At 40.8% G+C, this 22303-nt stretch overlaps 1 protein-coding gene across 1 annotated transcript in view; it reads right to left on the bottom strand.

Moving 5' to 3' along the window:
- The window catches only part of LOC100074163 (zinc finger MYND domain-containing protein 11), a 70562-nt gene that overhangs the window by 26257 nt on the left and 22002 nt on the right, over nucleotides 1–22303 (bottom strand). The window contains 1 exon segment of the mRNA XM_029078123.2: nucleotides 7012–7171. Coding sequence (XP_028933956.1) covers nucleotides 7012–7171 — 160 coding nt within the window.

Below are 22303 nucleotides of genomic sequence, written 5' to 3'. Positions count from 1 at the left end.
GCTCCATCCACCTCCAGTCACGTGCAATGATGGCCCCTAAACTAATGGAATAGACAATCAGAATCTCCAAATGCCAAAGAAATACTGAACAGCGGTCAGGATTTCATGCCATGGGGCACTAAATTTGGGCAAAGAGTAGTAGCTGCAAGCAGCAGAGACTGGAGTTCCCACTTGGATGCAGGGCACTGTACTAGAGCTTTGGAAATAAACTCTACGCACTTGGATATGGGCTCTTTGGGAATTTGGTATTCACCCCACAGCACTATGTACATATCTCAAAATTATTTGTAGTAACGTCTGTTTCACCCTCTAGACGGTAAGCTTGCTGTAGGCAGAGAATGCATCTATCAACTCTCTCAAGCACTCTCCCAAGCAGTTAGTAAGTACTCTGCACACATGAAGAGCTAAAGAAATACCACTGATTAACTGATTGAATATCAGAGTGATATGAACCCTGCTAACAAAGAGCTTATATTTGAACGGGGACACAAACATAAAAATAGTTACAACACTGTCAAACTGGAGTGGGGGGTGTGTGTGTGTGTACACACATTCACAGATGCAAATTCTAAACAGGGTGTAAATAAAGTGCTAGAAATGGCTGGAGGAATAAATGTAGCTCAGCTTGCTGGGAAATTAACTGGGCAAAGCCTGTTGGAATAAGTGGGTAATTTGGAGGAGTACAAATATGATGAGAAAAGGGGATGGATCCTCTGTCTAAAGTGGGGAGAAGGGGTGCTCCAAACCAGGGCAATAGCTGAGTGAGGCAATTGGAAGTGTGAGAATGGGGAGCCTGGGGGAAGTGAAGACAGCATGCTAGGGAATAGTGAGTGAAGAGAGCAGATAGAAATGATGGTTCCAGATGGTGGAGAGCTTGAAGCTCACTGTGAGAAGTTTTTGTTTGCTGTGAAGAGGGATGGGTTTAAGGAAGAGGAGAGATGTAGGCCAAGCAATGCTTGAAGAAGATCTGTAGAGCAGAAAGTAGAATAGCTTAGGCGAAGCGGGGTTGGGGGCAGACTGGAGGCAGGGAGACCAGTGAGGAGGCTAATGCATTAGTCAAGCCCGGGCAAGTCCAGAGCTTGAATCAGGGGGGTAGCAGTTTGCGTAGAAAGGAAAGGTCGGATTGAGGATATGATATACAGGAAAAACCAGCATGAAGAATTCATCAATAGCACTTATTGAGCCCTTCCTCTGTGTAGAATACTGAACTCAATACTTGGGAGAGTATGGTAGACATGATCCCTTGCCCTTAAAAGAGCTTACAGTCTAGCGGAAAAGACAGAAATGAAAATAAATTATAGCTTTGGGAAGCAACCAAGTTACAAGATATGTACATAGAAGTGCAGAGGGGCGAGGGGAAGAAATAAATACCCAAGTGCTTAGGGGTAAGGGGTCAAATGAATAGGTATAGGATGAGGCTGGTTAGAAGCCACCTGTCTGCAAGTTTACAGCACATATGCAAGGGGAGAAAAGGAGGTATTTAGGGAACACTATTGGGGTAGAAGTAAAAATTAAGTGAAGTGGCACGTTAGCCTAGATCCAAATGAACAAAGAAAAAGGAAAATTCAAGGTAAGCACTATCCAATGGATTCCTGGTGGCTTAGATAGATGAGAAATACCTTCCTTCTCTCTCCTCTTTAAGTAGTTGTCCATTAGGGTGAGTAGAACAGAATGACTCTGTTCTCGTTCCCCACCTGTAGAGTCCAAGGAACCTGACAGGTTGAGGATTGTGGGAGTTAAGTAATTTCCCACCCAGGCCCGTTAGGGTTCCATATCCAAACCACTGGGCTTGTCTCTCCCCTCCCTTGGATCTGAGGGTGCTCTGCTTTTACAGGTAAAGAGACAGACATCTAGTACCCTGTATTCAAACCCCTTGTGGAGACAAAGGGAGAATGGAAGTCTCACATTTTATAAATCCTGAAAGACTCACTAATTCACCTGCCCTAAACCATATCATATTAATATACTCCACACTTACTTATTGTAGGGAGCTGGTCCTACTGGACCAACTTATAGAAGAGCCCATTAATACTGATGGGGATAGTTACAGTTGCAAGGTTATGGGGAAAAGGCAGTGATTAATAGCTATGTTTCAATATCTTACTTTTATAAAAAGAAGTAATTTGTTCATATTAACAGCTAAAGTTTCCAAAATTAAGGGTCAAAGGGGCCCTCAAGCAGTTTTGCTTTTAGAGTTGACAGTTTTATTTGCTTTTTTTAAAAAACATACTGAAGTACAAACAGCTTTTACCTTCCTTTTTTTTTGGTCATCAAATAAGAATTTTCCTTCCTGCCTTTTCAATGGGATTCCCATTGAAAAGATGGGAGGAAAACTTGTGTTTGATGAGTGGGGTTCCTGTCCCCTTTACTCTAGAGAGACTGCAACCTCCAATTATTAATCAATGGTATTTATTGCACACTTGGGGAAGCAGTGTGGCCTAATGGGAAGAGCGTGGGCTTTGGAGTCAGAGGACCTGGGTTCTAAACTCAACTCTGCCAAATGCTTGCTGTGTGACCTTGGGCAGGTCACTTAACTTCTCTGTGCCTCAATTTTCTCAAATGTAAAATGGGGATTAAATACCCGGTCTCTCTCCTACTTAAACAGTGAGAGGCATGCAGGACAGGGACTGTGTCCAACCTAATTAACATGTACCAACCCTAGCACTTAGAACAGTTTCCGACACATTACTTAAACGTTTAACAAACACCATAAAAAAGCACTTACTGTGTGCAGAGCACTGTACTAAGCACTTGGAAGAGTACAACAAAATGGAGATGGTAGGCTTGATCCCTGCCCACAAGGAGCTTAGGTCATCAATGACCTTCTCCAAGACAAATCTGATAGACTAGACTGTATTCTCATCCTCCTTGACTTGCATGTCCCCTTCTACACTGGTAGCACCCTCTTCTTAGCACCCTCTTCTCCTCGAAATGTTAAACAACCTTGATTTAACTGATGCAGGTCTCTCCTGGATGTCCTTCATTCTATCTGACCAATCATCTAAATTAGTCAATAGTATTTCCTCCGGCCAATCATCTGTCAATAATATTTAATCTGGCCAATCCTCGCAATTAGTCAATAGTATTTATTAAGCAGCTAATGGGTTCAGAGCACTAAACTAACCCTTCTGGAGAATACAAGAGTTAGGAGACATGATCCCTAACCTCGAGTTGACAGTCTAGTGAGAGGTTTACGATCCACATCTTCTCAATATTACAAAGCTCTACTTTGGTCTCACATTCAGGGAGCTCCCAAATCTATCTTGTTTTTCCCAACCTCTCACCTCCTCTGCAATGTCATACTTCCTTTTGCTGCCTGGACATCTCCCATATGGTGTTCTGCTGGCACCTCAAGCTCACTGTCTAGAACTGAACTCGTATTTCCTCCTTTAACCCACTCCTCCTAACATTCCCATCCCAGCTGCCAACCTCACTATCACAGGCCCAGATGCCCGCAACCTTAATATTGTTATACAGCTGGGTCACAGCTATTCCTCTGGGTAAGAGTGACAATGCTTTTAAATTCCATAATCAGCTCTATCAAGGGAATTGCAAGGGAAGAAAAGGAAAAAACAAACAAACAACATATGATTCAGGAAGGAAAGGGGCAGGTCATTTACATTTCCCAGAGGCCACTGGGGTGAATTGGGAGGAGTCTGCCCGGGATGGAACCACTAAGACGAAGAAAGTTACCAAAAACTACACCTACATCTGGAGCAACACTAAGCCTATGTCAATGAGGGCTCTTATTCCAAATTTCTGCTACCTGCTCTCTGCTTTGTTCGTGTCTCGTATGGTCCCAGCTGGCCTGTAGGAGATTTTCTCCTGATTTCCTCTGATATGTGGTGAATTTTTCTTGTTCTGCTTCATCAATGTGTGTGGAAAAATAGGCCAGGGACTGACTTCTGGGATCTGGTCTTCCAAACGTTCCCCCACCAAAAATACCTTAGACTAAAGGTGGCCATGGGTTATGGCGATCAAGCCCCTAGCCGCATGGGAGGAAAGTTACTTTCCTAATCCCTCCTGGTGAGTATAGTCTGCATATCAGTCTGGCAACTCTTCATTTAAGCCTTTGAATTCTTTCCAACTGTAATATTAAACATTAATTTGGGCCATTATTCTGTCGGGTAACTATTTCAGTCAGGACTGTGAGCTCTTTGTGGGTACAGAATGTGCCTATCAACTCTTTGTGGGCAGGGAATGTGTCTGTTTATTGTTATACTGTACTCTCCCAAGCTCTCAGTACAGTGCTCTGCTCACAGTAAGTACTCAGTAAATATGACTGAATGAATGTTGTGTCATTCTCTCCCAAGTATTTATTACAGTGCTCTGTACACAGTAAGGACTCAAATATACCACTGAATTGATGGTTAGAGTTTATTATTGATAATAATAATACTAATAACTTTGGTACTTAAGTGCTTACTACGTGCAAGCACTGTACTAAGTGCTGGGGTAGGCACAACATAAGATGAATGGACACAGTCCCTGTCCAATCTGGGGCTCAAAATCTAAGTAAGAGGGAGAACAAGCATTTATTCTCCATTTTGCAGATGAAGAAACTGAGGCACAGAGAAGTTGTCACTTGCCCGAGGTCTCACGGCAGGCAAGTGGTATGGCCAGGATTATAATCCAGGTCCTCTGACTCCCAGGCCCGTGCTTGTTCCCTTAGGTCACGCTGCTTCCAGCATCCAGAGCAGCAGTCTGTCTCCCTACTCCATTTTCCCCTTTAAAGTGAATTGTAGGAATCTTCAGCCAAGCGACCCCTGTCTCACAAAGCACGTGAGTCTATGACTCCTCACTCCTTTTATCTCAAATGAATCATCCCTGAATTTTCCATGATATTCTGTGGCTCTGTCCCTTTCTTCCCATTTACATGACTACCACTGTGACTCAGGCACCCAACCTATCCCAGTTAGATGACCACTCTCTGTAGGCCTCCTTCACTTTGATGCCCAGATCGGTTTTCTAATAAGGTTTCCGCAGCGTTCCCTATTACTCAAAAGCTTCCGACATGAAACAATTCTTTTCACATCAAGCGGGAACTCCTGACCATCAGCTTCATGGGACTCTACCAGTTCTCTCCCTCTTACTTATCCATCAGTCGCTCATATTTATTAAGTGCTCACTGTGTGCTTACTGAGCGTGCCCAGTACTGTGTACTGCTTGCATCGCACTGGGTATTTGGGCAATGGTAATACAATATCAACATGCACATTCCCAGCACAACGAACTTACAGCCTAGAGGTTCTCTTTTCTATACTTCTACACGCGCTCTTTTCCCCTTACACCTCGATTAGTACCCTTCGTTCTCTTTCAAAGTTACGCTTTTCAATGTGCCTCATTCCTGACTCTCCCATTGGACTTCCTTTCCCTTCAAATCCTTCACACCACAGTTCTCCCCATTTTCAAAGTCCTCCTGGAAACTAACCTCCCCCTGGAGACATTACCTGATTAAGGTCATCTCTCTGGGCCCTTTCCATCTATGAACACCCTTTACATCTTAGCACTTAGGGAAACTTTCACTTATATTAACTCACACATTTGTCTTATTTTAGTTATCCTTGCAAACCTTTGCTCTCTGATGTTCTGTGAATGTCTCTGTCTATCTCCCCGGTGAGACTGTAATCTCCTTGAGGACACGGATTGCGTTCCTTACTCTGTTATATTGTTTTATTGTATTCTCCCAAGTGCTTATAACAGTGCTCTGCACATGGTAAGCCCTCAATAAATACGACAGATTACTCAATTGTACTCTTCTCCAGGGTCCAGTTTGTGCTCCACACAGAATAGCACTTAATAAATACTACTGATTGATAGAACATAACCTGAAATAGTGTTTGGTATAAACACTTCTCCAAGTAGACAAAATTAGCTGCTAAACTTCAGCTATTGCTTCAGAACAAGCAAAGGACAGCTTCAGACACAGCAAAGGACAAATTGTAAAGCACTGTTTCTGGACAACCAATAAAAGGTAGGAGTTGATACAGAAATTTTCAAGATTTCTTGAATTTTTTGTTTTAATTATCCAAGTATTTAAGTTCATTCTCAATCTTTAGAAAAATTTTAACGCCAAGCACATTCTAAATTTACAGGTTTTAAATGGTGACATTTAAAATGGACTCATTTTAGAAATATTACAACTAATACAATCTTATATTAACAGAATAGCTAAAAAAAGATTTACATTAGGAACCTAGAAAATATATTCAGGGCAAACAACAAACAAGAGAAAATTGAGGTTTAGGCTGTAATCAACTCTAGAAATATATTTAAAAAAAAAATTCTAAAAAAGCACAACAAAATCCCCTGGAGTCTGTCTCCTAACCCTTCATACTTTGATTTCTGTTCTGGAGTCATTAAAGGTCTGGGGACAACCACCAACACCATAAAAAAGTATAATATCCATAAATTAAGATTTAAAAAATTAAGATTTATATTCTTTGCACCTACAATTCCACTGAAAGCACTGCTGTGCCTTGGCACCAATTCTATTGGTTATATGAACGCTTTTACTCCTTACACATTACCTTTTTGAGAGTCTAAGCTTTTCAAACTGTCAAATAACTTCAACCTGATTCTTGAGAAAAGCTTGTTTTTTCCCGTTCATCTCTCTTCAGAAACAATTTCTGAAGGAGGCTACAAAGTGTAGTTACCCTGGCAGGTTCCTGACATGAGAGAGAGGCCATTTTAATTACAAAGGGCACATTTTCTTCTTTATATTCTGGGTACTATGCACTTTAATTTACTTTAAAGGCTACTATCGCTTTCAAGTCAATACCTCTTAATGGGTCACTCGGGACAGAAGGAACTTCATGTAGTCTAGTGTTTTTTTAAGTGGATATTTTATTTCAATCATAAATGAAAAGAGTAAAAAATTGAAAAAAAATCTTACTTTACTGTTTACTGGTTGAATCAAATTATTATTAATACTCATTAATGGAATTTTTCAAACTCTGCAAGACAGAATACCTGAAACGTGATCTATTTTACCAAAGAAATTATACTCACAATCTCATCTCCTGGCAACCAATATCCTTCTTGTTCAATACCAGCTTTTGATCCCTTGCAGCCCACAGTTAGAGTTTCAACAATAAGACCATCTTTCACCGCTAAGCTCAGCTGACGGGTGGTCTCTTTTGGATGCATACCATGGACTCGGGACATATACCTGAACACAAAGAAAAGAGAACCCAGAAAAACCCTTAATGCTAAACAGAAACAATGAATAACACATGGAGTGGTAAAAGACATTGCATTATATTCCTTTCAGTCAGACTGAACTTTTACAAAAATAGAAGATTAAAAAAAAACTTGCATTGTAGATACCTTTTCATGAGTCTGAATTGGCCCCACTAAATTCTCTGCTTTAGACAGATTTATGGGCAGTTACTAGCAATGGAAAAATAAAAAGCAAAACACAACACTTAAAAACATCTAGCACTCTCTTAATTTTAAGAAAAATTACCAGAGCAACTTCTAGTCCCTAAAATTTCAATCTTGGAGAGGTGAAGAAGTCAGAGTTAGGACTAAACAGTATGGAAGCACAATAATCTAAAGGGGGTCACGAATGGGGTTGACATTCATTCAATAGCATTTACTGAGCGCTATGTGCAGAGCACTGGACTAAGCGCTTGGCATGGACAATTTGGCCACAGAGAGAGACCATCCCTGCCCAACAATGGGGTCCCAGTCTAACTGGGGGAGACAGACAGCAAAACAGAACAAGTAGTCTGATGTAAATTAATGCATTCATTCATTCAGTAGTATTTATTGATCCAAATCCAAACAAAATTCATACTGTAACACACATGATTTTCAGAAGACTAGTACTGGAAAGGGGACGTGGATATGATGGCCCAGCAAGCAGGCAAAACTATTTGTTCTACGTGGTCTTTGCAATGTATCTTTTATACAGGCAGGGTAGATTATTAATCATAGTCCAAACTCTTCTGCCTTCCTATCAAAGAAACCAAAAACCCCACTGTACAAGCAACTGGTTTATCACAGAGTGTTTAGAAACCCTGTATCAGGAATTAAGAGACCTGGGCAAATCATCTGGAGCAAGCCTGGCCAAATTTTTCTGATTGGAGGACCCACAGGCTCTGGATATAACCACCTCTGAATTTGCCACCCAAACCTGAGCATGTTCCCAAACAAGGTAGGGGTTGTGGGGGTGGAGGTGCACATGCATGTATGCAGAGAATTTTAAAAAATCAATACAATGGATCCCTGGACACTTCCCACCAAAGCCTAGATTTAACCAAATCTCCACCTACAAGGAAGAACACACCTGCTGCTCTCCAATATATGCAACTATCCCCTCCCGTATTCCCCAAAAGGCATCCCATTCAGATGTGCAATTCCTCCCTAAATTTTCTCAGAAAGAATTGAGAAAATAACAAAGAAAACAACACCTCAAGATTTTCCCCTTGACGAACACATTTCAAAATGGATGCTTGGCTTCAACTGTGCCGAGGAAGAAACAACTAAGTGAAAAAGATTTCTCTCAGAAGCCTTAATTACACTGCTGCTACTGAGCTGTCTTCTCTTGTGGCTCCTGAGATAGTACAAAATGCTCTTCGGCAACACAATAGGGAAGAAAATCCCCTTTCTCTCTTTACCCCTGCTCACAGCCTCTGCTTTTCAGCCACTGGCAACACAGTTTTAACTACATCTCAGAGAGAGACACAGAATCTGTCAAAAGAGGAATGAAGAGGTTGTTGCTACTGTGCCCCCCATTCTCCCCATCTTCAAAGCCTTATTAAAATCATATCTTCTCCAAGAGGTCTTTCCCGACTAAATCCTCACCTCCCTTATTCCCTCTCCCTTCTCCCATCACCTATGTACTTGGATCTGTACCTATTAATCACTTGATACTCATCCCACCCTCAGTCCCACGGCACTTGTGTACGTATCGGTAATTTATTTTACCTTCTCTCCGCTCCAGATTGTAAGCTCCTGATAAGTACAGAATATGTCTACCAATTCTGTTGAATTGCACTCTCCTGAGTCCATACTACAGTCTTCTGCTTACAGTTAAGTGCTCAATAAATACCATCGATTAATTAATTTTCGAAAACCCAAAGCCTGCGCCCCACCCTTGTCAGGTAAATGCTGTGATCGGTAGATTTGTGCTATGTTAGCTGCAATGCAGCGAGGGAGGGCAAGGGGGGAGAGAGGGGTAGCAAATTAGAAAAGATTGGGAGTGTGGTGTACCTCTGGAGTTTACTACGGTGCATACACTGACACTCTAACCATCAGGGGAAAAAGGAATCATTACCTTCAAGAAAGGCCCTGCAATCATTAAGATGGCTGTGACCGTATCAATGGCACTAGCCTTGGGTGCACCTCGAGGGGCAAAGTTTGACATGGGGAGGAAAAACCACTCCATGCCCCTAGAGTCCCGTAGTCTGACACTGCTCCCAGGAGGTAAATCAAGGTCACTTTTCCTTAATCTTCTACTGCCCCAATTATTTTATACAATTATTTTTATACAATCATTTTATATGATTTCTGATGGCTCAAAGAACAAAAGATTAAAAGCATTTTCCAAAAGCAATTCCTCAATGCTGGGACCTATTAAGTACTTGTGCATTCAAGGATGCATGTTTCTTATGTCCTCCATTTTGTGTTCCATTTAAGTCACTCAGACTTGCAAATAAATACTCTAATCAATAGTAGTAAATCAGACAACTCAGAGTTAATCATAATTTTATAACAGGCTTGCCAAATACAGTATAGATGTCTCACTGTGCAGTGAGATTATGCTTAATATAAATATTTATTTTGAAAGTACAATATATTTAAATAAAAATGAAGGATACAGAATAACCAGAGGTCTGCAGCTACATCTCAACATAATAACAACAGTCCTCATGAACATCTGTTTGGAAAAACAGTCACATGCTCTCAAAAATATTTGCTCATGCCCCTTAATTTGGACTGAAAAATCACATTTTTTTCCCTGCACTGCTAGCAAATAATCTGAGCTCAGTTTGGGTTGATAGGATAGGAGTGAAGATTTACAACTGGGTACGAAAAACTGTAGCTATGCAATGTTTAAGTATTTTTTGCTTGGCAGTAGATAATTAGCAAGACCAATGAAACCACCATTGTCATGAATCCCCTTCACTGCTACTGGCAGTCCCATCTCCCAATCCCAACATGTTAGAAAAATCCCAAAATGGCACCGGGGTGCACCTATCTCTTTTTTTTTTTTAACTACTGTATTTGTTCAGCTGTTACTATGTGCCAGGCACTGTACTAAGCACTCGGGTGGATATAAGCTAATCAGGATGGATACAGTCCCTGCCTGACATGGGGCTCAGTCTTAACACCATCTTACTTACAGATGAGGCAACTGAGGCTCAGAAAAGTTATTGAATTCCCCAAGGACACGCGGCAGACAAGCGGCAAACCTAGGATTAGAACCCAAGTCCTTTTGACTCCCAGCTCCGTGTTCTATCCACTAGGCCATGCTGCTTCTCTAGAACACAGGAAGTGCTAGGAGTCCAAAATGACTGAGAAGGAGTGTGGCCTAATGGAAAGAGCATAGGCCTGGGACTCAGAGGACCTGGGTTCTCAGCCCATCTCCACCATTTGTCTGCTGTGTGACCTTGGGCAAATTGCTTCACTTTTCTATGCCTCATTTCTTTCATCCGCAAAATGGAGATTCAATACCTGTTCTTCCTCCTTCTTAGACTGAGTGCCCCATTTGGGGACATGATTCTCTTGTATGTACCCCAGAACTTAGTACAGTGTTCAGCACATGGTAAATGCTTAACAAATGCCACTCTTATTATTACTATTATGATTGTGGTGCCATTTTAGAACAGGTCTATGTCGTATATTAAAGTGTGGTAATGTAATTATGCCACATCTCCTTTTTGCCATCAGGTCATTTCCACCTGGATAGCCACCCGACACCTCAAACAAAACATGTCCAAAACCCATCTTCCTTTCTAAACCCTCTCAGTTCCCCATCTTTGTTGACCGCATGACAATCCTCCATGTGAACCTAGAACACAAGTGAAGCATCATCCATGACTTTCTCGCTATTATTCTGCCCTCCCACCTACTCTACTGCTGAAAGTTGCCAATTTTTCCCCAAAACATCATGTGAATCTGTTTTGCCTTCTCCCCACAAACAGCCACATCCCCAGTTCAAGTGCTCATCCCTTTACAGTTGTGCTATCGCACCAGTCTTCTCATTGGTTTCCTCATGCCCAGCCTTTCCCCTAAGCAGTCCACATTTTACCCTGCTGCCTGCATCACCTTTCTGAAGTGTGGCTCAACACACACCTCCCTATTTCTCAAAACCCTCAAATGGGCTCAGAGATAGAGTCAGCTGGGGACGTGGTTTTTCAGCTTTAGTGAAAACGTGTCTAACATGGTTTGAATGGAAGTCTTCTTAAATCACCTTAGAGCACGCTAACTCCTCTGAACGTCTTTTGTGCTCCTTTGAACTCCTCTCTCCATTAAGATCTTTTTCAAACATAACAGACGACGATTCCTGCGAATGAGGTGCAATTAACTAATCGATGTCTGCGTCAACCACTTCTAAATTAAGTTATCTCCACAGCTCAGCAACTTCTCTGGTTAGCTGGGCGGGAGGCCTCTTAAAAACCTGATGAACTGTAGCCAGAGCTCCCTCTAAAATACGTTCAGCGTGAATGGCTTAATCTCAGCCCAAGGGACGGATTTCCTTACCTGTCGCACCTGACCAGAAAGTCAGGGCCGGGGGGCTTATGTGTTGGGTAGAGCCTCAAACAATACAGGTGGTGTTCCCGAAGTGGCGGTAACCATGGATGTAAGGTATTAAATGAAACTTGTTGCATCCCTGGGGTGGTTGCAACCTGGGGAAAGTCTGGGAAGGGGAAAGATGAAAACTGCAACCAGGGTTTGCTTCAACAATTTTCTTCTTACTCTAACCTTGGCTATGGAGAGCAGAGCCAACCCTGGGTTTGGCCTGCTCCATTCCAATTCTACTGTTTCTGGAACACAGTGGAAAGTTGAACACGTTCCCCAAGCTGTTACCCAGTTAGCCAAAATATAAAAGTGAATACCTTGTTAGGAGGCTAAAATATGGCAAGACGACAAAGAGTAATTCCCATAACCTTCAAACCACCTCTAATTGGTCACAAGGCTGAATCAAGTTCTTTGAAAACATAATTTACTGGGGGGGCGGGGAGGAGGTGTGTGTGGAGGGGGAACACTGTCACTAATCCACTGGATAAAATAATGAAAAGATATCATTTTCCTGTTACCCTCTAAACCTAGTTTGATGAGGCTGCCTGTCTGCCCAAAAAAACAAGAACTCCAATGGATCTCAAATTCTAGAGCCAACTTTCAGGGTGCTCGCACCTCCACCTGGAAGAAGGAGGTGGCAAGTTTATCCTAATTCAAGTAGGAGGGATGAAGCAGAAACACATGATGTTCAAATTAAAAAGGAAAAGGAACAATGAATTTCCCAGGACATCATAAAGACAAGAATTTTACCCTCTCCTGAAATACACTCCTGCTCCTTCCTGCACAGCTAAGTTACCTTTCTGAAGGGTCTTATGGGGCAGTCACCAGTCCAAACCAAGGTCCTCACCACCCTACTTGTTCTGGAGCAGTTTCAACATTAACTCTGCAGCAACACCCATTGCATAGGACTTTTCTCACTGCCTCGGTCCAAACACAAGCTTTCTTATTACATATTTTAAATAAATTTTAATTCTATAGTATTTTTTGTAACTATGATTTCTTTTAACACCTGTTATTTGAGATCAAAAGAATCTCTCGTGGATCATCTCACCCAGCTCCTCAAAGCCACCGATAAATTTCCTCTCAAAAAGATTATAATTTAATATGGGGTTAGAGGGGAACAAAGTTACATAAAAAATAAATGATAGCAACAGATATATATTTACACACCCAACAGTTTCTTCCTGTATTTTGAGAAAAGTTAAGCACCTAAATAAAAGCAAAAATTACTGTATTCCCAATGAAAACTGTGCTGTCCAATTTAATTCATTAAATGGTGTTAGGCAGTTTTCACATTGCTTGACATGTGGAATTACGGCCAAGAGTTCTGCTCTTGCAAATACCCAAGGTATCGCTTGGAAATGGTGTTGTGTAGGACCAAGGGACTATGTGAAGTGAAGAACTGGCAATTATGAAATCAATTTGTGCTGGTAAAAGATTGATAAAAATTAAAATCAAAGAAAGACCCCCCAGTTTTAGGAATTAATGACTGGGTTAGTCCATGAAACCAAATTAACTGATTCCATTTAGGAAGGATTTGAGACTAAGCACTAATTTCTGGCAGTTACCATAATAGATAATTTTCTCCAATAGGATTAGAAGTACATCAAATCAGATATCTTAGCACCACTGCCAGAGGTTTTGGAGCTCAATTTGGATAAAACATGACAGAAGAAAAGAGGAAAACAACCAACATAAAACAGCCATCAATTGGTTAGAACACAGTGCCATATACTATTTTCATTGTTTTGGGACCATCTTCCCCTTAGCCCTATTTCCCATAGAAACAAAGGTTGACAGCATGACTTGGGGGACAATATGGAGATCTGCAGGAACACAAGATCATTTGAAGTAATCAAATGTCTGATCATGGGGTCTCCCATTGGGAATGACAGACAAACCTTGCTTCTAGGACAGAGAACCTCCAGCTCAAAGAACTGGCACTCAAACCCACGAATCCTGATTTCCCGAGCAGAGCTTTTTTCACTGGGTACATAGTAGGGCTAATAAGTTTTAGATCCTTACACCTTTCCACAAAAAGTCTAGTGAACTTTTCACAGGAGACTTCATAAAAACCATACTCTCCAGTTCTTAGCCAAGCCAATGACTACATGAACTGAGTGAATATGATAGTTTCTTTTTAAATTTTTTTACCAATACTTGGATACAGAAAGCAGGTGAAGCAATTCAATGAGACTTACAGCTGCTTGAGGTTAAAGCAGCATCTGTTCACAGTGCTAAGAGGTTACCTTATTTGTTCAAGCTTAAGCCACCTGAGGCACTAGCCATCCACCTCAATAAATTATCTGGGTCAGCCTCATCTAAAAAAAAAACACCCATAAATATAGAAAAGGATTCCTGTTTACAAAATATGTCTTAAAAATTTAGCTGAATCGATGCTCCCTAAAATATTTCACTAAAATTAGATTCTGGATTATTTTTCATATTTCTTTCAGAGTTCATAACTTTCCTATTTACAGACAGAATTGCTAAAGTAACGAAAGCCTCTTTATATATTAACTCTACGACAAGATTTTGACAGATATTCAATCCTAATAGACTACGGTATTCTGTAGAACATCACAAGATGTTTGAAGTTACTTTCAAAGTCAGTACAAAACCAAGACAAGATATATAAAAAACTTTTTATTCATTAATTCATCTTGTAATAAAGGAGATGAGCAAATAGAAAAGGTTAATTCATTTACTCTTCTGAAGGAAAAAAAAACTGTGGAAAGCAAGAATACACTGTTTTGCCATAGTGTGTGCTTTCACCAGGCATTGTGGCTTGAAGGAATTAGGGTACTTTTCATCTGAAAACAGAAGCTGTTTGGATAGCATATGACATAGGGATGGAACAAAATGGTTTTCTAGGTGATGTCAGAAAAGGTGAGCACTACAGTGTGAGTTTTTTTCAATGTGGGGCTTTGCAAAAAACACAATCACTGTGTTTTAGGAGAGCTGGGTGAGGTTACGAAATTCTTCTAACTTCTTTCCTGAAATCCCTTCCTGGTCTTTTTTTTTATAGATCAAATATGACTAATATTTCATAATGACCCCACAGAGGGCAGAGGCTACTTTTGTAATCAATTAGCAGATCAAATGTTTAGATCCTGACCACATTCATTTATGGGAAAGTTTAGAAATCACTACAAAGTCTGGGGGTAGGAAACAAAAAAATTAACTTGGTAAAATAGGGTCAGCTTAACTGACCATAATTAACTTTGGATAGAATTTTTGTTAAAATGAAGGAAGCAGTCAAATTACTGACAGATATAGGAGGGGGAGGAGGGGAAGAAGGATGGGGAAGAAAATGAGTCCAGCTTCACCACACTTGGAAAGATGCACGTTTTCAGACTATCCACATCCATGTCTGGACAAGAATAGGCCAGAGTCAATGCCTTAGGCAGTAAACATACAACATTCTACTTAGTAGGGTTCTGTTAATATCCATATACCTGGCTCCATCACCACATCCCCAGCAGTGGGGGCCCAAGGTGCCAAAGAAATGGAGGTTTCTTGGCAAATCTGTTGCTAGAAGTTTGGATCTGGTATTAGAAGCCCACCACATCTAGGAGAGCCTCAGAAATGATTTACCAGAAGGGCCATCTTCTGCCTCAGGTCAAGCATCTCTCCAGACCCCCCTTTGGGTTGGTGGTATATACGTTATGGATTCATTAGTAGGCTTGGTCCTATTCGGATGTTTCGATGTTTTTAGACCACCGTGCCCGCTGGCTGCTACGTTGCAACACATTCGATTTCAGTTATAGATGGTAAAATGCTACAGAAGAAGGGGTAACTGAAAACAACCTGGATGCTTCTGTTTATTATTAATAATAACGGTACTTGTTATGCGCTTTCTATGAGCCAAGCACTGGCCTAAGCACTAGGGTTCATATAAGTTAATCAGGTTGGACACAGTCCCTATCCCACACAGGGCTCAAAATCTACGTAGGAGGGGGAAGTTTAATCCTCATTTTACAGATGATGTAACTGAGGCAAAGAGAAGTTAAGTGAGTTGCCCAAGGTCACACAGCAGACCACAGAAGAACCTAGTTTAGAACCTAGGCCCTCTGATTCCCAGGCCAGTGCTCTTTCCATAGGCCTTGATGCTTCTATAAACTTTGATTAGTTTGGTAATATCTTTACATGAATACATTCAACAAGGTGGCCACTAGTGTCTGTGCTACAATGCACACTTCTATTTATTTTTTCTTTTCTTAATATGGGATAGGAGACAGAGAGATGGGACTAGCACATAAAATAAAATACCTTAAAATCCATAAGGATAGCTGAGGTCAGGGTGAAGATGTTCATGCTCCTTTGTTACAGTCTTAAAACTGGGAAAGTCACTACTGTCCCTGATAATCTTACCAGAGTGTGAGGCAGCAAAAATCTGGTTAATGTGTTTCTGTTTTTGACATCTTCCTTCCTGGCTTTACCAAACAACATACATCAAAAATGTCAAAGAATGGAGGAAAAACAAGGTTCCACTGGACATGCACCATAGTAAATACACTTAATAGTCAGCATGAGAAGCAATTGGTGAGAATTAGAAACAATTAAATGTGTTCTTAAGTGTACCACATTTCTTCTGTAAAGTAAAAAAATAAAACAAAAAAAAACAAACAACAAAACATGCAGGAGGCATGGATGTTTGTGCTTCCTTACTAACACCGTTTCAGTCCATCACAGTGAGTGCCTGTTGAAACTTCCTCACCCTGAAATCCGTTTCCCTAGTGGGGACAGTGACCTGGCAACCCTGTTGCTTCAGGGAGCTCAGTGTTTAACACTGACAGGGAGAAGTCTCTGTTCCCCTGAAGAACTTATTAGGGTTCTGCAGCCCCAGGCTAGGAGTTGATGATTACAGGGCAGCAATGCTGCACATTTACTTCAACAGGAATAAATGTTATGATGTCCTGACCTGAGATGGGTCCCAGCAGGTGATCAAGGAAATGCATACTTTCTCCACCCTCACCTTCCCCATGACTCTTAAACATGTTCCCCCTAACCCCCTACCACCCCTTTCTCCTCCTCAATGCCAACGGTGGCTTTTTTAACCTGCTTCCCTGGAGTTCCCATTTTTCCCCATCAGCTCACACCCTCCCAAATCCTCCCCTGAGTCCCACAGTCCTATTTCCAACCTCCACGTGCACAATTTAAAAATCCTTTTCAAACCTATTTCGAAACCTTAGTCCTTCCCCAGCTGGCAGCCCTTGGGACCACCACGGCTGCAGTGACCGGCCAGGGGAGGTTGGGGAGGGTAGTGGCCAGCCCATCCCAGGAATTCTCCAGCCCAGTTTTCTCAGTTGTGGCAATTCCTGGGGCTGCAGGTCGAAGGAGGGGCTGGTAGCAGTTGGGAAACAAGTTTAATATTTTCTTTCAAAAGGGATGCCAAGGAGGGGTGGGTCCCAGGGCAGGATTCGGGCTGTGCTCAGGGGAGCTGTGGGAAACACTTTTAAAAGCCACCACGGGTGGGGAATAAGAGGGAAAAAGTTGGAAAAGCTGCAGGGAGAGCAAAGGGGGAGGGGAGGACAAGGTGGACATGGGGTGGATACTGGGTGGACTCACCTGCCCAACAGTCAGGTGGGCAGCCTGGGACTGGAGAAAAAGTCTGAGTCTCTTCACATGAGAATCTCCTGTTTCCTTGCACGTTGTCCATGAAAACACTGTCGTACCTCTCACCAGGCACTGCTCAGACCCCAGTGGTTAGAAGGAGAAAGGTATATGCTACCGCCAGCTGGCCCCGTGCTCTGAGGTGCTTTGGCAGCAGTGGTGATGGTTTGCATAGGGAGGGGAGGTTCCTCTCCTTTCAAAACCACTAAAAGCTGCAGGGAGCAGTCTCTGGTTTTGAGTTACTCTGTTCTTTCCCTTACGCACAGGGAGGGAGATCAATAGCAATTCAGCTCATAAATGCACAGAATTTCACATTGAGCAAGTCCATTCTGAGATGGTTTTATCATTGTATATTACATAGCTGTAAAGACTGTAAGCTCCTTGGGGAAGAATTTTGCCTTCCAGATGTCTGCACAGCACATCATAGACTTCTGTTCCTCCATCAATTATTTACAAAATAATCACAAATGAAGGAGAAAAATGAATTACCACCATTTGGGCTATGACTAGAGAAGGAGATGCTACATAATTCTACTACTTTGGATTTTGCTTTAAATCTAAAATAAACCAGTACAGGAGACATCGTTTTGAGTCACTTTCCTCTGCCACTGCTTCCCGGAATTATTGGGAACATTCAGCTAGTCAAATACCTGAAAAATCAAGATCTCTTGTTTAGATCTGGCTTGCATCTATAACAATGGCCTCACATACAAAAAATTAGTAAGAAAAAAATAGACTAGCTTTTAAAATTCCTAATTAAAATTATATTTACACACCATTAGAGGAACACTTTGTAAAAGGTTTATGAATTGCTCTGAGGCTCACCTCTGTATGAATTATTTATAGATTTCTCAGTAGATGTACTGTTCAAACAGAGATAAAAACCCTCAGTTCCACTTTAAGGTGTTACAGTCCAATGTCTGCACTAACCTCAAACACAGCTTTTATTTTAACTATAGATAACCTTGGAGCAATTACTGTTTCAAAGTCCAACTACAAAACCTGCTAGTTTTGAAATTACCACAATGCTTCTGAATATCAAGAATGTGCTAAATTTAATAATGGTTTAGGCTACAGCGTTATTTGTGTTAAACACATACCATCTTCATTCATTATACACCAGACATTTCTAAAAAAAAAAAAACCCAACAAAACATCGTGGAATACACTAAATACGCTCCCTTTCGGACCTTATTTAAAGGTAGGGGTGTTCTGAAAAAAATGTACATATTTCAAGTTGTTTTTATATCCGCAGCAAGAAACTAGAAGAGCATCTATATGGAAAAGGAGGCAGTGCCTGCAATGAACAAAAGCTACCTTGAATATGCACCCTAATTTGTCAAGATCTAAAATGTAAGAAGTGAAGCTATATGGTAGAGGTATGGTTCAAAAGCCAAAATGTTCAGTTCCTTTGTTTTCAGGTTTATGTCATATTTCTTTTTCGATGGTTTCCCATCTGTTGCCTACAAAACCTCACTGCCATTGTATCCAAGAAAACATCCCATCTGAGCTGACACTAACATTCCTCAACTATCCTCTTTTGCTCCCCCCTTCGACCTCACCAAGCCAATCCCACCTCCAGCCACCTATTCCCATCATTCCCATATCATTTCCAAAGCAACTCTTCTTTCTCAACTTTATCCAATAAGAGAAGTTCACCTCACCAATGAGATTTAGAGAAATCAGAGAGAATACTTGATACCAGGGAGGAGGAATAATACTGTCTAGAAAATAGGTGGATAAGGTAGGAATCTTGGAGTATTAGGTTAATGTTGGAAAAAGTACCGGATTACAGGTGTGGAGGTGTAAACTCACGGTAGTTTATATGCTTCTTATGCTTTTAAAAATTGATTACTTTCAATTACCACCTGATAGGAGAGGAGACTTCAGTGTGGTTTAAAAATATCAACTATTGTTAGCCAGGCATCATAAGACGGTCAAGATGTGCCAACTTTAATCAATCAATGATATTTATTGAGCTCTTACTGAGTGCAAAGCACTGTACTAAGTGCTTGAGAAAGTGCAACTGAGTAAATAGATGTGATTACTACCCATAAGGAGTTTACAGTCAAAAAGGTTTATGGCATATATTATGGCCCTGATTTATCCTAATTGTAATCTTAATTACTCTAGAATACTTGAGGGTTTCTGAGAAGCTGACTCACTTTAATCATTACGAGGCATTGTTTTAATAAAGGGGATTGTGGGCAGATTAAGACTTTGGTGGGCCCAGGCAAAGGAGCCCAGAAATTCTCCCACTCAAGGCCATATTCTGCCCCACTATTCACCCCACTCCCCCAACCATATGCAGACCCCTGGTTCCAAGCATATTCTCCCCTCATTGATCTTGCAAGATGCTGCAAGTAATAGTAGTCATAGTTCTTATTAATTAAATGCCTACTTTGTGTATTTCATTAAATAAATAGCTCGGAAAGAATACACGGGTGGGAATTAGACAGTCCCTGTCCCTCAAGGAGTTTTTTTTTTTAAATTGGTATTTATTAAGCACTTACTACGTGCTAAGCACTGTACTGGGGTACTGTAAGTAAGCGCTGGGGTCGATAGGAGCTAATCAGGTTGGACACAGTCCATGTCCCACATGGGGCTCACAATCTTAATCACCATTATACAGATGAGGTATAGAGAACTTAAGTGACCTGCCCAAGGTCACAGCAGACAGGTGGCGGAGCTAGGATTAGAGTCTTCGTCCTTCTGACTCCCAGACCTGTGCTCAATCCACTAGGCCACACTGCTTTTCAACCTACCCAGCATCAGCAAAGACAATAAGGATATTTCAGGGTGAGGGGACTGGGAGCGCTGCTTCTACCCAGGAATAAAAGTGGTCACGCATGACGGTAAATCTCTTTTCATGAGCTAAATATCCTTAAATGATTCATAAAACACTTTAATTTGCTCCACGAGTATAGTTTAACGAGACATTCCATTCTCTATTATCAACAGGAGATAACCTTCGGATGGTCTATCAGGACAACAGGAAATAACTTACATTTTTGTTAAATTGAAAAATTAATTTCTAAATGAACAGTTAACAAGTCAAATTATAAATCTTATAGATATTGATTTTTAATAGAAGTAAAAAGAGGATCATGGTGTCTCTAACTGGAAAGAACTGGTTTAATCACTGCAAATGTTTTTGCTCCATAATTTTAACAAAATTTTACCTAAAAAAAACTTCCTAAGCCATAAACCGTCCTTTGTTTTTCTACCTGAGTCATTCCGTCTGAGGATTAATCTTTGGGCCTTATAGTTTTGTTTTGCTTTTTAAGTGCACACAAAGTTTAATTTGCAATAAAAACAGTGCTATTAAGGACAGGAAAAACACGGTTTTCTGTGCCAAAGGTAACAATTATAAATAACATGAATCACATCCAGTTTGACCCTGAAGAAAGACAAATGAACAGCGGATATGCGCAGCTTCGACTAGCAGACTGAAAAATTTTTGTTTTGTTGTTTATAAAAGAACCTACTCCACTACGAAGAAAATGTTCAGAAATAAATCTTTAGAGGCATCACTTGATGTTGTCTTGCTGTGATCTTTCAGTAAAAAGTCTCAAGGACTTAGCCAATTCACTATTGTTCTCCACTTGCCCTGGAGATGTATGTCCACAGGACTAAAAGGTATTTGCTGCTTTCGAATGGAGTTGTGTAGCCTCTTGGAACAATCATACTTCAGTTTTTTCTACCTACTTATATGTTCCATGCCTGTATTTGTTCAAAAAAAAGTGACAAGAGTTTTCTTTAACCCTCAGTTTTCTGAAGACATCGTTCTATGCAATTTATTTCTACTCTCTAAAATGCCTGCTGCATCTAGCAGCTATCGAAAACACTACCCGGCAGCTAGTCGGATAATATATCAACAGATAGTTAAGAAGGAAATTTGTCATTCTGCTGTTAACAGTCTAATTTAACAAAGGTAACCAGAGAGGTACAAATGGAGCTGATCGCTAGGGCAGAAAGTAGGTGACGCAATAAATGAATTGCTTTGCTTTCGGTAGCAGATGCCTTGCCTCAATCAGCAATTTTTAAATAAACAACACATTCCCCAAGTTCAGAGTTAGACAAAAGCCATCCTCCTCCATGCAGATTTGGAAACTAAAATCTAACGTAAGGAGAAAAAAATGATAACAGAGACATAATGAATTAAGTGAAGAATTTTCAGATGTTATGAAAGTTTGTGCTGCATAACAGAGCTGAGTACTAAAATAGGACTGATTACCTGGTGATACATTCAAAGGTAACCTGTTTTTTTACACATGAAGACAACTTACTGTTTTGGTTTATGCATATCTGTAGCGACTGGCAGAACTCCAGGAGAATTCAGAAATTTCAATGCCAAACATGCCACAAGAAGTCAGAAGTCACATTTTCTAACTGGGTTTTGACCCTAAAGCAAGCAATACATGTAATTAATCAGATGCCCTAATCTGACGCCTTAATTTGAATGGGATTATTTTGACTATTTTACCAATCTAACATTGATCTTTACCATTCTTTGTAGACTGCCATCTACATAGGCTAGCTATAAGTGTGACTATTTGACTTTCTAATGACCTTAAATAAAGTCAATGAAAATCACACCATTTACCAACTCTAAAGAAGAATGCTGTATTCATGTGAGTTGCAAGTATAATTTAATACACCCCTAGATTATCCTCATTAATAGAGGACGATGATGTACATAATCTAAAACTACATAATCAAAAACCCTTTATATTTGACTTTGGAATGCATTCACAAGCTTAAAATTTGACTTCAACTCCCAACAGTTTGAACAAAATAAATCTGGAGTAGTCCAAATAAATGTGTTCAGACGCATTTCACAATTACAGACTGCTTAGATTGTTTTTTTCTGCCAGTTCTCCAAGGGGCTGTGAGTTTTCATGTGCATTTGGGGCCAGGTTTTTTGAAGTCAGCC

This window comes from Ornithorhynchus anatinus, chromosome 13 (assembly GCF_004115215.2).
Source record: "Ornithorhynchus anatinus isolate Pmale09 chromosome 13, mOrnAna1.pri.v4, whole genome shotgun sequence".
Lineage (NCBI taxonomy): Eukaryota > Metazoa > Chordata > Mammalia > Monotremata > Ornithorhynchidae > Ornithorhynchus > Ornithorhynchus anatinus.
This window is presented reverse-complemented; position numbering and strand designations above follow the sequence as displayed.